A 17,512-nucleotide genomic window follows, 5' to 3' on the forward strand; every position below is an offset into this window, starting at 1 on the left:
GTATTCCAGAAAATTAAAAACAAAACAAAACAAAAAACCAGTGAATACACTTTGCTTATACACTGTCTCACATTGGTCTCTTAACCACCAACATTCTTTAATTAGTAAATAGCAATGCGGGTGATGCAGAACTCATATCTAAATATACCGGACAAGTAGGCAGGTCACACATTTCATACCTAGGAAGATAAAAAACATTTACTTAATCTGTCATATTTGCCTGCGATTTAATATTGTTTAGCTGTAGAGAAAGAAAGAAGAAAAAAAAAACCATAATGTCATTAATATTATCAGAATCATTATTGTCTTTCATCACATTTCTTCACTTAGAATGTCATCAAATCAGCATTGAATCAAAAGGAAAACTGCTAAGCCCCCAAGGACAAACTGTTCTTTCTAATCCATTTTGAATAATACAAATGATGATACCACATTTTGAGTGATATGAAGGAGTGGATGCTAGGGGACCTCTTTTGAGGACCTTGTGTTTGCTGGCCATTTTTTAAAAAGTTGTTTATGTTTTTTAAATGTTTATTTATTTATTTATTTGAGAGAGAGAGAAAGAGTGAGAGAGAGGGCACACAAGAAGGAGAGGGGCAGAGAGAGAATCCCAAACAGGTTCCACGCTCTCAGCACAAAGCCCAGTGCAGGCCTTGAACCCATGAACTGTGAGATCACGACCTGAGCCAAAATCAAGAGTGGGGTGCGTAACGACTGAGCCACTCAGGTGCCCTACCTGGGCATTTTTAATAAGTATCCAGTTTCGTATTCCCAGCAGCTCTGTGAGGTAGGTTATGTTAGCCTCGTGTGACAGGTCAGTAAAGTCAGGCCCTTAAGTAACTGCCTAATTTCCCTCCGGCCCCCAGCTGATAAAGGTTGAGCAGTGTACTGCCAAGCTCATGTCCTTTCTACTATGCCATGGTGCCTCTTTCAGTTCATGGGTGCCTACGTGTGGTTAGGGGCGGTAGCAATAGTGGTATTTGCCAATGATGACTTATTTCTAGAATGCTTGAAATAATTTACATATGGTTCTATGGGGCAGTAGGTAGCATGAGAAAATTATACACAAATTCACAGCATAGGCAAGCTTCTCTGTCTTCAACTAACTTCCCTCAGCATCCCGCCATCACCCCCAAAGGTTCTTTCCCAGAAATTCTTCCTCATAACCCCTGAGTAACATGTACATACTGCAGTCGAGGGAATTTTTCTGTATTCTCAAGTAGAATATGAATGTGTCCTCATTCCATATCCAAAGCCAAACAAACTCCTTCAAGGCATCACATCAATTTAAGGTTATTGTATAACATTCAGAGTCAACTTGAAGCCTCCACACCTTATTTGTAATGTGTGTGTCTTGGGATGTGCAGATTCACACTGTTCCGAGAGCATGAACAACACTAAAATAAAATGTTTTTAAATTATTTGTCACCATGCTGAGACGGGGGCGGAAACAATAGTGTATGGGCGGCCTCCTTTCCACATGGCGCTTTAAACTGTTACAATCCTGAAATGTTAAGAGGAGTGATCATGAAGTATGGCTTGTGAAAAACATGTGAATCCCAGCCAAAAATATTTAAAGCGAAGGGAACAGATGAGTAAATAGTTGAAGCTGACCCGAGATCTTTGAAATATTTTCATTAAACTGCCGCAAGATGTACTTTTTAAGATGTAAATTCAGACTCTGACATTTGCAACCTGTACACAGAGTTTCTAATGAGCAAATAAGGTCACTTGGATGATTCACTGGAGTGTGATTGCTGAAGGCAGAGAGGTTGCTGTGCGTTGCTTAGTTTACAGAAGCCTTTGAAGCATGGTTATGTAACACTGTGCTTAATAGAAGCTATGCTTTATGCTACAAACAAAAACAAAGGACTTAATTTTGGATTAGCTAAATGTCACATTCCATCAAGAATTTATATATAAAGGTTAATTTCTGGACCAAAAAATAAGAGCATCTCAACCTGGTTTTCCAGGTTATATATGTTTTGGTTAAAAAAAAGAAAAACGTGTTAAAATATACAAAGTTTTCTCATAAAAGATCTACAACAATGACTTTGAACAGATGTAAGCATGTTTCTTTTCTGTGTGTGTGTATGTGTGTTTTTACTCTATACTACAATTTAATGATGCTATTTTTTATGTGAGCAGAGATAATCCTACTAACAATTTCATATTTAATATAGGTCCTACTTTTGTTTTTATAGCTTCAAAGTGAATGTACATTCATTGCCAGGTTAGCCCTCTTTAGTTTCAAGATGATAGTAATACGTTTAAACATTATCTAGAGGTCCTTTTGATCATTTTTTATTGTTAAACACTGTCCAACAGTCCCTGTGATTTAGTGATAATGACAGATGCATATCCCCACCTCCACTGGCAATAAAGAGCCTATGATTTAGCATCATTTTTCTACCCAGGAATTTAAGATGAATCACAGAGTAAGAAAATATTTTGCATGATTAAAATATTGCCACTGCTGTAACAATTTTAGATTGGCTTAATATATATTCATAAGACTATAGGCAGTAATGAATAATGAGCAGGCCCTTAAAACACAAATGGTTTTAAGTGTTTTTTTTGTCTTTTCTTTCTTTCTTTTTTTTCTTTTTCTTTTTCTTTTTTTCTTAAATGTCTGAGTGCTATGTAGCATCTCACTCAGTGCTCTGAGATATTCAACAGCATTTCTGGCATTTTTTGTTTAATAGTTCAGTTGTTTGGGAATGGTCTCCTCTGGTTCCAGAAATTCATCTAACAATAGCTCAGTCAAGATTTCTGTCCTCTATTTCTTGTCCATTTGTGGGGGAGAAAGAAATCAAAAACATTGTTATAACCTTTAAAAACAATACATACTTACCTAATAATTGTATTGCTAATGGGCAGAAAAACATGTGTGCCCAGGTTGATTATTGTTACTAATCTGTAAAAAAAGGTACTAGTATGTGGAAATTGATGACAAGATACATGTAAGACTAAGAGTTTTACCCGCACATTAGCAATTATATCTTTAGCTAAAACGTATTAGGTACTCGGAGCGCCTGGGTGACTCAGGCAGTTAAGCCCCTAACTCTTGGTTTCAACTCAGGTCATATTATCTGACAGTTTGTGGGGTAGAGCCCCACATTGGCCTCTGTGCTGACAGCACAGAGCCTGCTTGAGATTCTCTCTCTCCCCTTTCTCTCTGTTCCTATCCCGCTCGTGTTCTCTGTCTCTCAAAATAAATAAACTTACAGAAATGCTTTAAGTTTTTTTGAAAATGTATTGGGTACACATAAAGCTAAATTTTTGTTGGATGGATGGATAATGATGAGTAGAAGGATGGGCAGACAGAAGTGGATGGCTGGATGGGTGTTGGATAGCTGGGTGGATGGACAGACATATGGATGAATGGATAGATGGATGGATGGAAGATAACAGCTACCTAATAGCAAAAGAACCCCTGGAGTTCTTTAATTAAATAATTAAAACACGAAAGTTAACTAGAATTTATTGCTTTTCCCTTAAAGTAGATATTAAATGGTATAAAGGGAAACTTGATCAAATATTGTCAAGAAGATACATCATGATTTTGTAATATTCAAAATTAACACACTAGAGTATATTGTCCGAATATTTGCTGAACAGACTTTCATAATAAGATCTACCCTCCCTTATAAACTTCCTATGTACAGTGCACTTTGCAAATACTTTACACTTATTATCTCACTTAGTAAACCTTTTCCTTTCATAGGGAACAGCATTGCAACCATAGAAGGAGAAAATCTAAAAAGAAAAGATTGGCCTGAAAAATTCCATGTCTAACCTTTCTTTTAAAATAGTCCTCGGGGCGCCTGGGTGGTGCAGTCGGTTAAGCATCCGACTTCAGCCAGGTCACGATCTCGCGGTCCGTGAGTTCGAGCCCCGCGTCGGGCTCTGAGCTGATGGCTCAGAGCCTGGAGCCTGTTTCCGATTCTGTGTCTCCCTCTCTCTCTGCCCCTCCCCCGTTCATGCTCTGTCTCTCTCTGTCCCAAAAATAAATAAACGTTGAAAAAAAAAAAATAGTCCTGTATTTAAGTAGTCCAAAACAGATGGTTCTCTACTACTTAAAAAACAAAACAAAAAAAAAAAAAGTTGTATAATTGTATTCATCACCTTTCTTTATATCTGATGCCAGTTTTTTTTTTTTTTAAGAGAACATCCTGTGTCTAAAATAAATTTCTAATACTGAATTTTAAATTACGTTTTCCTTCTGGATCTCAGTAGAAATTAGCTTTTTTGCTTTTGTTTTTGTTTGTTTGTTTGTTTGTTTTTTTCAGTAAAATATCTCCTGTATGCCAGAATGCTGTTTAGATCTTATATATGTGAGGTATTTTCATTTTCATCATTTTCTGTTAAGCTGTTCTAACTGAGAATCTCACAGGATCAAGTTGAATAGTCAGTGTTTCATTTATACGTGAAAATGCTACCTGAATACTCCAGAAGGTTCTTAAAATTAAACCATGATACAATTACTGGGTCACTACAATTAATGTACTTATTAAATATATGGATGCCACAACCAAAAGAAGAGTTTCTGCTTCTCCAGAGAAGGGTGGCAAAAGTAGAGCTATACACCGTGTGTTCTTGGAAACAGTGGCTTCAGTTATAACCATGTGTAAAAACCATTTCTAATTCTATTAATATAGTATTGGTTGGCCGAATGGTGGGAACATATCTCAATGATTCCTATTATGTATGTGAGGTTTATTTGTGAAATTAATTGATTCTTTTTGGTTGCTATACGGTATTATTGAATAAGGAAAATATTCTTTAGACGTTACTGAGAATAATTATTTAATTGACGTATAACTTAATGAAATGCAATCATATTACCTTTTACTGGTGCACAATAAGTGTTTCATTACAGGAACATTAAGACAGAAAATTATTTTGTCTGTAAAATTATAAATGTTCCTGTAATTTTTTTTTCTCCATCAGTTTATATTTAGAGATAGTCAATTATTTTCCCTTTAGTACCTTCCCTTTCAACACTCTGTCTTTCTTCCTAGCTAAGGAAAACACGAAAAATATGTTTGTCTGATGGTAGCCCTCTTTTCTGATTCTGAAACATTATTTTCTTCAGTTTGTTCTCTTACTGTAACTTTTTTTTTTATATGAAGTTTATTGACAAATTGGTTTCCATACAACACCCAGTGCTCATCCCAAAAGGTGCCCTCCTCAATACCCATCACCCACCCGCCCCTCCCTCCCACCCCCCATCAACCCTCAGTTTGTTCTCAGTTTTTAACAGTCTCTTATGCTTTGGCTCTCTCCCACTCTAACGTCCTTTTTTTTTTTTTTTTTTTTTCCTTCCCCTCCCCCATGGGTTTCTGTAAGAGCCTAAATGTCCATCAACTGATGAATGGATAAAGAAATTGTGGTTTATATACACAATGGAATACTACGTGGCAATGAGAAAAAATGAAATATGGCCTTCTGTAGCAACGTGGATGGAACTGGAGAGTGTGATGCTAAGTGAAATAAGCCATACAGAGAAAGACAGATACCATATGGTTTCACTCTTATGTGGATCCTGAGAAACTTTACTGTAACATTTTTATCTCCCAATGGCTCAGTAGTTGTATTTCCAGTTCTTATATTTGCAGATGTAGAGAAATTTGTTCTCATTAAAAACCTTGTGCTCTGAAGGTAGAATAAGACTGTCTAAGCATTCAAGTTCTCCCTGCAGCTTATTCGTGTTATGAAAGTAACCTCACTGTTTCTTGGTTTCCTCATCTTTAAAACACCTGCTTGTGGAATTATTGTCAGAATTAAATGCATTAATGCATGTGAAAGGCTTAGTGATAGTGTCCTCCACGTGCCATGAGCTCAGTGTTACCTGCTATAGCCAACATTACTGGCATCATCATTGACCTAAAAATGCATTAGAAATTTGATCATAAAAAGAAGGAAAGGTGGGGTGCCTGGGTGGCTCAGTCGGTTGATCATCTGACTCTTGATTTCAGCTCAGGCCATGATCCCAGGGTTGTAGAATCAAGCGCTCCATCGGGCTTCTCATCAGGCTTCACATTGTGCTCCATGCTGAGTGTGGAACCTGCTTACGATTCTCTCTCTCCCTGTCCCCCACCTGTGCATTCTCTCTCTCTCTCTCTCTCTCTCTCTCTCTCTCTCTCTCTCTCAAATAAAATAAAATTAATTTAAAAAATTAAATGTATTTTTTTAAAAAAGGAAGGAAAGGAAAGGATGAGAGAAGTAGCTACAAATCCCCTCTGTTATCTACATTGTCACGTCCTACTTTGTTCATTTCCTGCTCCCCAGTTCACCGCCACAAGGTGATTTCTATGTTTTTACCATCCTGGAATTCAGTCTTCTCCTGGCTAAATCCTCTCCACATTCTGGCATCATTGGCTCACCTTTCTTTCCCACTCCATTTTTCCATCTGCTGCAGCATTGTCTTGATTTCCCTTTCCTCTGTACCCCCTTTGTGCTATTGTTTCCTCAGGTCCAAATCCAAATTTTTATTTTATTTCCTTCTTTGCGCTCTTCCTTTGAAGAACTCACACACACTCAGAGCTTCAACCCTGTGAAGATGGTCCCTAATCACCCCTCCTATGCTGAGGTGTACCCTACATCGACTATAGTTCTGTGGTATTTAATGACCACTGGGAAATACCAAGCAGCATAGAAGCATAGATTTTTGAGAGGTAGAAGAAGCCTAGCATGACCTGGTTCAGCCCATTGAAATTAGATAAAATTGGTTGGGTTAGAAGATATATTTTAGGACATAGTTTCTAAATTAGTACCAAAAATTAAATCTGCATAACACTTTACAGTGTGTGAATGCTTTTATTCACCTTGACTTCTCTTATCCTCAACCTAAATATGAGCACTAGAAAGATTTATAACTTTCACAAGATCATATTCCTAGTTAAGTGAATAAATGTGATTTAAATCTACTTCCCTTAATTTCAGCAGTCTTTCATATGGGCACCAGATAATTCACTTTTTTTGTTGCCCTGTCAAAATGCCATTAAAATCAGTAAAGGGTGTCTCACTAATTACTTATAATTTTATGTTTTCTTTGCATTTCTTTGTAAGACTTAATGGTAACCCTGACTAAATGTCATTTTTCCACAGTGTTAAACTATCCTAGTTTCTAACATACTCAAACACAGATCAGTTTAAATAGGATTTTTTTTTTTTAACAAATATACTCATTTTAAAAGTAAACTTTTCTAGGGGTAAAATAACTTTCTTAAGAAAAAAAAATGACTACTCATTTTTTTTTTTTATTAAACCAAGATATAAACCTAAGTATATTTCAGCTTCAAGTGCTGACTGGGAAAGTGTAGATCCTGAAGGATACTGAAGGATAAAAGGGTTTGAGAATTAAGCATCCCATAGAACAGAAGAAGACACTTACAAAGAAGTGAAGGATAAGAGGTCTGCTTTCATCAGCTTTCCTGATAATCTGTTGCTCCTGTTCTTCCCCGAGTGGTGGAAGTTATGACATGCATGGGAGCTCCATATCACCGGCATAGGTTTACAGCATGGGAGTTCTGATTTGTTTTAGCCACACACAAGAGACACAGTCTTGGACAGATTTAGGGAGATGAGCCTCCGTGTAGATTTATATTAGAAGCATGTAATTGTATATATTTCCTTTTCTTACCTTAATAATTTTGAATGTAGGAAATTCACTCCTGGTGACATTTTGTCTACTGGCTGCCTCAATGTACCTAAAGCGTATACGGAATCATATTACTGCATTCGATTAACTCTCTCATGACCATAATAGTGTCATCACTTTGGAATTTTAATAATAATTGGATACTGCAAATAAAGCTCACATTTGTGAAATAACTATGAAAAAATAATTAAATCTACATAGAATTTGATTCAAAACCTGCCAGAAATTTTGTTCATTGGAATTATATAATTCATTTCCATGTCTGACTATCATACCAAAACATTTGTTATTTCATTTTGAATTGTACAAGCAAGCACTTTGCGGAAATAACTTCTCAGCTTTGCTCTTTGCTTGTATTATTTTGCATGTCTACCTGGTAAGATTAACCAATATGACTGTTTTAAAGATGATTGCAAACTACTGTATCAGATTCATTATGCCCCTGGAAAATGTATTTATTAGCAGTCACATGTGTGTGTGTTTAAAGCTGTGTCACTCATTTTTTTAGTGCCTGTGGGGAAATGTTTACTTCAAATCTTTTCCCTTACAGTCATCAATCTAGATACAGTTATGATAGTTATGGGCTGAGTGCCCAGAAGTGCTCAGGAATAACGGGGAGTGATGGGGCACATATGGGTACATGCCCACGCACACACACATGCGCACACACACGTGCACACACACACACACAGGCCTGCAGGCTTTTCTTTACAGTTTTTCTAGGGAAACTAGCTCAGCCCATTCTCATTTAGTTTTCTAAAGCACTGAGTGAGCCCCAGGGTATTATGATTTTCTATTTGGTCTGAAACCTACAAGAGAAAGAGGAATATACATTAGCTACACACATAAGTTATAACTTCAAATAAAGAAAAAACGTTTACTACCAATGCTAAATAATCAGCTTTCAAATGTTGAAGTATTTTAATGTTCATACACTTTTCAGTCTTTCAGTAGCAATGGTGATAGAGTGGTAGAACATATTATACCTAGATGTCTACCCTGGCCCTGCCAAATTATTTTTTATGTATTTTTTTATGTTTTATATACAAACATACATGTATTAATGTATGTATGTATATGTATGGTTTTTGGCTAGTCATTTTAATGTTCTATGCTTAAGTTCAGTCATCTGTATAAAGAAAGCTAACCAGTCAAGTTGATAATACAGGTCTTTATATGCTGACTTTAGTAAATATGTAATCAATCATCCAGTTAAACTAACAATTATATAAAATGGCTGTCTCCAGGGCACATACCAATCACTTTAAGAATTAACTAGCTCAATCTGACATGCATTTATTTTACTATTGTGACTGCTCCAAAAAGAAGGAAATAAATCTTTTAAAATGTCCAAGTAAAACTTTGTAGATAATGAAATGGGATTGTATTAGAAGAGATATTGTACAGATCTGAAATATTAACTCTATAACACAATGAAAGAAAATCAAGGTTGGGTTTTTGTTTTTTTGTTTTTTTAATAACCAAAGTAGTATTAAATTATTTCACCAGGTTTGGCAAAAGCACTCATAGATCAAAACCCAAGGAGGATGTAAATTATATTCCAATAATGAAAAGAAAATCTAATGAAAAGAAAATCCATTCAATAAATATGTCAGGTATTAATCCAGGCCTTAGGTAGTAGGAAAGTAAGGAGAGGAGTGGGTAAAGACAGAAATCCCTTAAAGATATTGCATTTTAATAAAGAAAGGTAGAAAAATGAAATAGTTAAGCTTATAGTATATTAAAGGTTGATAATGGTATGGTGAAAAACTAGAACATGAACAGGAGGGCGTAGGGAGGTGCTAGTTTTCAGTTAGAGTATTCAGAGTAGTTTCCCAATCTTTCTCAGAAGCTTGAGGAGAACTTTTCTTTAAAAAAAAATAAAACTTCAGAGCATCAGGGTTGCTCAGTTGATTGAGCATCTGACTCTTGATTTCAGCTCAGGTCATGACTGCAAGCTTCAGGAGATCAAGCCCCACGTTGGGCTCGGCGCTGACAGCATGAAGCCAGCTTTGGATTCTCTCTCTCCTTCTCTGCGCCTCCCTGCTTGTGTGTGTGTGTGTGTGTGTCCTCTCTCTGTCTCTCAAAATAAATAAACATTTTTAAAAGCCTATAAAAATTTTTTAAAAACCTGAAAATTTAAAAAGTATCTAGTTCTCAAAAAGATTGATGTACTGTCTTGCTAATCCTTAATATTAAATTTCTATATAATAGGAAAAGTGTTAGAATTCTAGTGAGAACACAGTCAAGGGAGTAAGGGCATGAAAGTAAATGTCACTAAGGAAGAAGAGGCCAAACTGGGTGTAAAAAGTAAGATAGAGAATAAATAGACCCTCTTTACATTTTTCATCTGTTATGACATCAGTTTAAATGGTCCGGGGTCTGTAATAATAATATAAACAGCAGCTAATCATTTGAGAATCTTCCCCAACACTAGACACAATGTTAAACACTGGTTATACATTGCTTCAGTGAATCTTCTCAGCCTCTGATATGGCACCTCTGTTTTACCAATGAGAAACTGAGCCTCTAGGAAGTTCTGTAACTTTCTTAGAAACACACAGTTAGCAATTGCCAGAATTGGGATTCGAAAGTAATTGTTGGTCCCCAAAGCATGTGGATGAACCCACCATATTTTACTCTTAAAGGATGATTTCTCCTATCCCAGTCTGTCTGCAAGGCAGCACAGATGACACTTACTTACTGCTTATAATTGTCATTATTTTTCAGGGACTTTGAAGTTTCCAATTATCTTTTCCATTTATGTATATTTCATTGGATTCCATTGAAGGCTGTATTAAGTAAGTTTGGGAAAAGGTGTTTCTTTATAGCCTAAGTCAAAATTATTTTGAGTTCAAAAGCACAATGTGTTTGTAAAAAATGTTGAATCTGCATGGTCAAAACTCATTTAGATGACAAAGTATGTGGTTATAAGGTGAATAAAAATCTTATTTTTTTCTTTTTCAATTCTAAATAATTGCTATTGCTTCATCAAATAATTGAATTTACAAGTTCTTTGGGTAATCCTTAATGTCACAGACAAAAAGCAACAATTTTAGAGGATGGTTAGGCTAGAAGTATGGGCATATTTTTTTTCATTATTAGACTTTAACTGTGGGCATATTTTTTCATTATTATTCTTTCTTGAGTTATTGAGAAACAATGACATTTTTTATTTCAAGTTATATAATCTTCTAAGACAAATAAAAAGTTCCTAGTTAGGTCAGTCGAAGTATTCTGTAAAGTATTTAGAATAATTTTCCTGTTTGCATAGAGAGATATGTGACACACAATACTTGGTATTATCATTCAATTTGCTATTTACTGATGTATGTCATTATAAGCATGCATGCTGAAGAATAAACTAATAATTTGCATGAAAACTTATCTCAAAAAGCATAGCACTCCATTAATTAATATGGTAGATCGTATTTGAGCCCCTCATCCTTTGAGTTTGTTTTATTTGCTATTCTGCATTATACAGTTTCTAAAAATTTTACAGCCAAGGAAGTACACTTGAAGGAATTGTAGTTAATTGCAGAAACCTATTGTTGATGAAATGAGCACATCCTAAAATATACTAGAAATATATTTTGTACTTAATTAAAACATGTGGTTGTCATTTAAACTTTTAATGAAGACAGTGCTCACAAACTTGAATGCTTATGTGTAGCTCATGCATGAAGATGGTGCTTTTTACAGATACCAAAACTTTAATACGAACTAATTAGAGTTAAACAAAAAAAAGATGGTTACCTTAGAGAGATGCTGTGTTGTGGCATTTATTGTATCTTAAAATATACTTTGGTTATATTCAATAGTAAATTCCTTTATGTATTTCACATTTCTCCCTGTTTTAATTTTGTTTTAGAAATATAATCTTTGGGGATTTTTAAACTAAAGAAAAGAAAAAAAATTAAATGGATATTTTCCATCAAAAGTAATGTAGTCATAAATGCCACATTGCCGTAAAATAGTTTTGAAAAAATTATTAAAATACCAAAATTCCTTTTCAACAATGAATTTTTAAGTTAATATATATTTAAGGTCACAGAATTAATTGTGGGACTGCCTAAATCACACACACACACACACACACACACACACACACACACACACACCTCACATACCTCACATTAACACACATACAGATTAATAATATACATAACTACACATCACAAGTCTTTGCTAGTTTTGTATTTGGAACAAGACCAGAGAGAGCAAATAAAAGTTGTAATGTATGACCCAGAGTATTGCCTCGGCTCAATTTAGCAATATTTATAAAATAAAGGGACGTCTATTTAAGATGGTCAACAGGTGTAACTGAAGATTTTGTGGAATGTAGCTGGCAATAAAAAAATTAAATTCATGAAACATAAAAATGGGAGGATTATGTTAGAACACTGTGCCAAGTCCTGTGCTGGTAGTTATTTTTAGGCTGTTAAAAATATAAACTTGTCTTTGCTTTCCAGCACCTGTTCTTAACTCTACCAGATGTTTGTTCACAATTCCTTAAATTTCTTACAGGATGTTTCCTGCCTTTGACGTAGATTCTGTCTCCTGGGATCATTGAGCTCCCAGAAGTTATTGCAGCTGTAATAATGTGGGTGGGTTGATTAAAGAATCAGATCTGAAAATAACATAATAAATGCATATATTCTAAGGGGTGCATTTTTTTTCCACATTTTAGCATGTCTTCCATTGGGGTATGTCCTACAATAAATGCCATGGTAGTGATTTTTTTCTCTCTCTTTATTGGGGATATATAAAATAATTCATCTTAAAATTTATGATGGCTTAGATGTAAAGATATATGGTAACTTACCATCTTTGCCATTTTTATGGTCACCTAGTGACTGGAGAGCCCCTTTCATTGTTGCTCAATTTGAAACCTTGGGGGTTGTACCTTACCATAAATTTCCTTAGCTTCATCAGCAGGAGTGAAGTGAGTTTAGTACAGAATGATATAAATGATAGTACTTCTTACATCAAAATCCTTATACTTTGAACAGACACTTTATCAAGTGGCTGAGCAAACACAGCAGCTTTTGAAGTATTTGAAGAGCCATTGAATTTAAGAGTCTTCATGCCCTCACTCTTCTTTAATCTTATTAGTACAGGTCTCCAGAACATGGCTCTTTCTTGGTTCAAATTTAAGGACATAGATTATACAATAAAGCTTAAAACTTATCTATGTCAACCTGTTGATAGATACATCAAATACTTAGGAAGCTATTGAATTTAAAATAAGAAGAAATCATAATATTTTTAAATGACATTCAAATGGATAGGGACCTATTTGATCTCTTTTTTAGAAAAATCTTCATAAAATAATTCCATCATTCTATCATTTTTTTTTCCTACTATAATTTGCCAAATTGAGCGAGGTAAAGTTTTCGGTCCAATATTTTGTATTCACCAATAAAATGACTGAATGAACCTAATGAATAAAGATGGATCTAGAACAAATACAATAAACGTCAGATATTCAGACACCATAAGGAATGTTAAGAATTCAGTCTTTTAACATCAATCTTTTAAATTGAATTAGACTAATCATTTCGATGAATATCACTTTATCTCCTTTTTAAATTTTTATTCCTCTCATATCCTATTCATTCTGGTCACTTTATCCTTAGAATCTCACCTTTAGAATTAAACAAGAAACAGTTTACAAAATGATTCTGCCTGCTTCTCTGTATAAAATAGATGCCCCGATGTAGAGAGTAAGGTAATTAGATTACGTTCGACTGGTATATTCATCCCAGCTCTGCTACTAAACTGGTGGCATGTTTCTGGACACACACATTCTCCCCTTCTACTTTTGTCTCCCCAAATTGTGCATCAGTGTCCTTACTTTTCCATCCAAAATCTCATTGATTTACCTATGCTTCTCCATTCCTTCTCTCCAGGTTTAACCATACTACTATTTTTGGACCCTTGTAAGACTCCTGAGTGTTCTCTCTGACCTGGTCTTTCCTTTGTCCGTCTTATTCTACCCTGACCTCTAGGTTAATTTTCTTAATTGTCAAACTCTTTCTCACCAGGCTTCAACATTCTCATACTTAATTACCAAACTGAATCTTAACAGCCTAGCCCGGCTTTCAAAACCCATTATAGACAGACAATCAATCCTACCTTTCCTCCTTGGCTCTACTTCTCATTGCATATTGCTTTCTGCTTTATTTATAGACATTTCATGTGCACGTATCATCTCTCCTTACAGGGTGCAAGTTGTATGTAAACTAAGACTATATCTTAGTCATTTTTTTATCATGCACAGTGCCTTATACATTGTGTGTATCCAATAAGTTAGTGGGAGAGTAAAGAGAACTTATTCTACTTTCCTTTAATACAAAAATATAAGATATGTAACTTGGCCTTTTTTGGTGAATCAGAATTGTCCTGAATGTTTCAAAGATGTATTGAGAAGCTTTTATGAAAAGATATTCTGTTCAGTGTTGGGAGGTAGCCATGAATGAAAGAAGGCCTGCTGAGAGTATCCTGTGGATTTGGAATTGGAAGCCATATTTAAAAACTAATTTTAAATAAGTATACATTGGCTCTGAGTTATATTTTCAGAGAGATGTTCTTTAGTGGATGATGGGGGTTTGCAGGGATACTGGTGCTGTATGAGTGCCCTGACACATGTGTTTGTGCATGTGTGTGTGCATGTGCATGTGCATGTGAGGAAGAAGGAGTGTGGAAATGCCTAAGTGCGAGCACAAGAGTCAATCAACCCAGTTGCTCAAATAACTGCTTTTGTTTGTTGTCCTTCTGAGCACCATCCTTAAAAGATGGGTTTCTTAATTCTTGAATAGTATGTGGGTAGTAATTCACAATTCTAAGACTCTTCCACAATTATTACTTTTAATCTAGTGTTTTAAATTATTGTCATTTCTGGAGTTTAAGGGTTGCTTTCCCAAAGGACGTTATTGTATTCCCTGAGTAATATGGACACAGGGCTGGGTAATTCCAAAAGTGGCCACAGCAGAATGTTTCCTTTAAATTATAGATCAGAGAAACAGGTCCAAACTGATGTTTTGAAAGTTGTATTATGGCTTTTGTAAGCTTTTGCTTTATAGCTACAAATTATATATATTAAGTGAGTAGATTCCAGCCATTTTAACTGTGACGATCCCTTTCAATGTCAAAAAGAAATGGATTATTTTATAACAATTGTTCTTTCAGCATCCTTGATTGAAAAAAATATATATATAAGCAAAACCTTACTCTAAGTCCTGTGACTTTTTAAATGAGTCTGCATTTTATTAATCAAAAAATACATATTATTTGAAATACAGTATCAGATGTATGTAATAATATAATGTAGTCTTCAGACAATGTCTGAAGCAAATATAGATACCCAGTCCCTTCTAGTAACGTAATTACTCATTCAATGAGATCCTTATAATAACACAGCTACCAGTGAATATCAGCCCACTGAATGGGAACCCCTGCTTTCGGTGAGATACTTTCTGTCTGCAGACACTACTACCAATAATAATGTAATTTTAACTAGTAATCTAATAATTGATACTCTATTACAAAAGTTTTTAAAGTATTCTAGGACGTTATTCTCTAAAATTGTACTTGTTTTTCTTCTTCTTTTTGTTTTTTGAGGATTTGTAAAGTATTTAATGAACTAGGATGAGCAAAAGCTAAACTTTAAATTTAATAGTTCCTTTCATTCCACAAGGCTCCATTTATTTACAATGTCTCCAGTTATTTAATTTCGCTATCTGTGTTTTGCCATTAAGTGATGTGGTGTGCTCAAGTCATTTTCAGCTGTACTGAGTGACTTTAGAATGTGCCTGTGCCCAATTGTCATCTTTGGAATCTCAACCAATTGTTCTTTCTCTGTTCCTCTCTCATTAAAAGCCAATAATCTGATTATCAGTTTGAATTTGAGTCAGAGCAGGCTGACCTAGATTGAATGAAATGCAGCCACCCCTCCCAGCAACAGTTCCTTTAGTGAATTCTTCCGCATCTCTTACCCAGACAGAGGTTCCCGAAGCAAGAAATTATGGTCATTGTTTGTCACCCACATGTACTTTTAATGTGATATATTTTTAAAATGTTTTTTTTATTTGTTTTCGAGAGAGAAAGAGCATAAGCAGGGGAGAGGCAGTCAGAGAGGGGGACAGAGGATCTGAAGCAGGCTCTGCATGACAGCACAGAGTCCGATGCGGGGCTCAGAGTCACAAACTGTGAGGTCATGACTTGAGCCCAAGCCTGACGCTCAACAGACTGAGCCACCGAGGCACCCCAGTGTGATACTTTTTAATGAAAATCTGATCATAAATTTGAACATAATAGCCGTAGCTTTTACTTTGTTGCAAAGACAATAATGAAACATATCTAATAGCTCAGCATGAAAAATCGGATGTTACACTGGAGCAGAACACAGGATGGCAACATGAATGTACCTGTAGCATGGGCGGGGAGTATGTTTACGAGATCCTGTGTGTGCACAGGAGGCCTGCTTAGTTCTGCATCTTCAGACACATGTGGACACTTGGTTCTCTTTTGTGTTCCTCACTTCGATAACCAGGATCTAGAACTGGAATGAATTCAGAGATGGGGAATGCGTAAAAACACATATCAAATGAGGAAGGTATTAAAGGTTCTGAGATTGTATTTAGTATGTATTTGGTAATAGATGCAGAGGATACATGGAGATAGCATAACTATTATTAAATATTTGAAAGGTTACTGCATTTTGAATCTGTTGTCTATGGCTTTTCTGGATTGAAAAGTCCCAAGGAGTCAAAAATCTCCACTTACTAAAGAGGTGAATTCCTAATGAATAGAATAGGTCACATTAAGAGAAAAGTAGATTCTCTGTTAAGATGTATAGTGTGTCCCAGGCTGGATGATCATGTGATAAGCTGTGATAGGATAGCAAGGATCACATGGGTGTGTGGACCAGATAGTCTCCAGCGCCCCTTTCAAACATAAGAATCTCTGAAATATTAGAAAAGAAGTGCGTATATAACACAAATCGTGATTTAACAGTGTTCAGAATACTCGCTTTTAAATTGCCGTCTCAGAACGTGTTTTATAATGTCTCATTTAACCACTGAACCATTGTGATTCCTTAAAAGCTTTACATTCAGAATTGTGCTAGATACAGATGCAGCAGAGTATGGAGGGCACCAGAGACTGGACCATAGTACCGAGTTTTTCTCTCAACCTTTTAAACATAATGAACGTCCCTGTTCTCTTTTGGTAAGTAAGCTTTTTAAGATCTTTTCATTGCATTTCAATTTTACCATTTATTTTTTTTTAATGTTTATTTATTTTTGAGAGAGAGAGTGTGTGTGTATGGGGGAGGGGCAGAGAGGGAGGGAGACACAATCCAAAGCAGGCTCCAGGCTCCCAGCTGTCATCCCAGAACCCGACGAGGGGCTCGAACCCACAAACCGTGTGCATGAGATCGTGACCTGAACTGAAGTCAGACGCTTAACCAACTGAGCCACCCAGGTGCCCCAACCCTTTATTTTTAAGGTGATGTTTTTATCCAAAGAAACAACAAGTCTTTGACCTGCTAAAAGAGAAAACAAAAGCAAACAAACAAACAAACAAACAAAAGAAATGGGGTCAGAGATGATAGAGAAGAAGTGAGTTGAAATATTCAGAGGCAGTGTATGTGGTACTGAGCTGAATTCAGTTTTGGAAAATAATAGCAGGAGGTATTTGGTGGACAATTGGGGAAGTTTGTTTATTAATAGGATTAAAAATGTTCCTCAAAAAGTAAGGGGAAGGCATTTTTTTTTCTATTTTTTATACAACAGTTTATTTCCCTTCTGTTGTTGCTTTCTGTGTAATATTTTGCATCAAGCA

The 17,512-nt window shown here is 35.6% G+C and overlaps 1 protein-coding gene across 2 annotated transcripts in view; it reads left to right on the forward strand.

Moving 5' to 3' along the window:
• The window catches only part of GBE1 (1,4-alpha-glucan branching enzyme 1), a 267,247-nt gene that overhangs the window by 241,574 nt on the left and 8,161 nt on the right, over positions 1–17,512 (forward strand). For both annotated transcript variants that reach the window (XM_047099391.1, XM_047099389.1), the window contains exon 15: positions 16,780–16,897. In XM_047099391.1, coding sequence (XP_046955347.1) covers positions 16,780–16,897 — 118 coding nt within the window. The remainder of the gene's footprint in view (positions 1–16,779; positions 16,898–17,512) is intronic.

The sequence above is a fragment of the Lynx rufus genome, unplaced genomic scaffold, assembly GCF_022079265.1.
Source record: "Lynx rufus isolate CCGP_SWC_20201006 ecotype Redwood Valley unplaced genomic scaffold, mLynRuf1.p SCAF_5, whole genome shotgun sequence".
NCBI classification, from domain to species: Eukaryota; Metazoa; Chordata; class Mammalia; order Carnivora; family Felidae; genus Lynx; species Lynx rufus.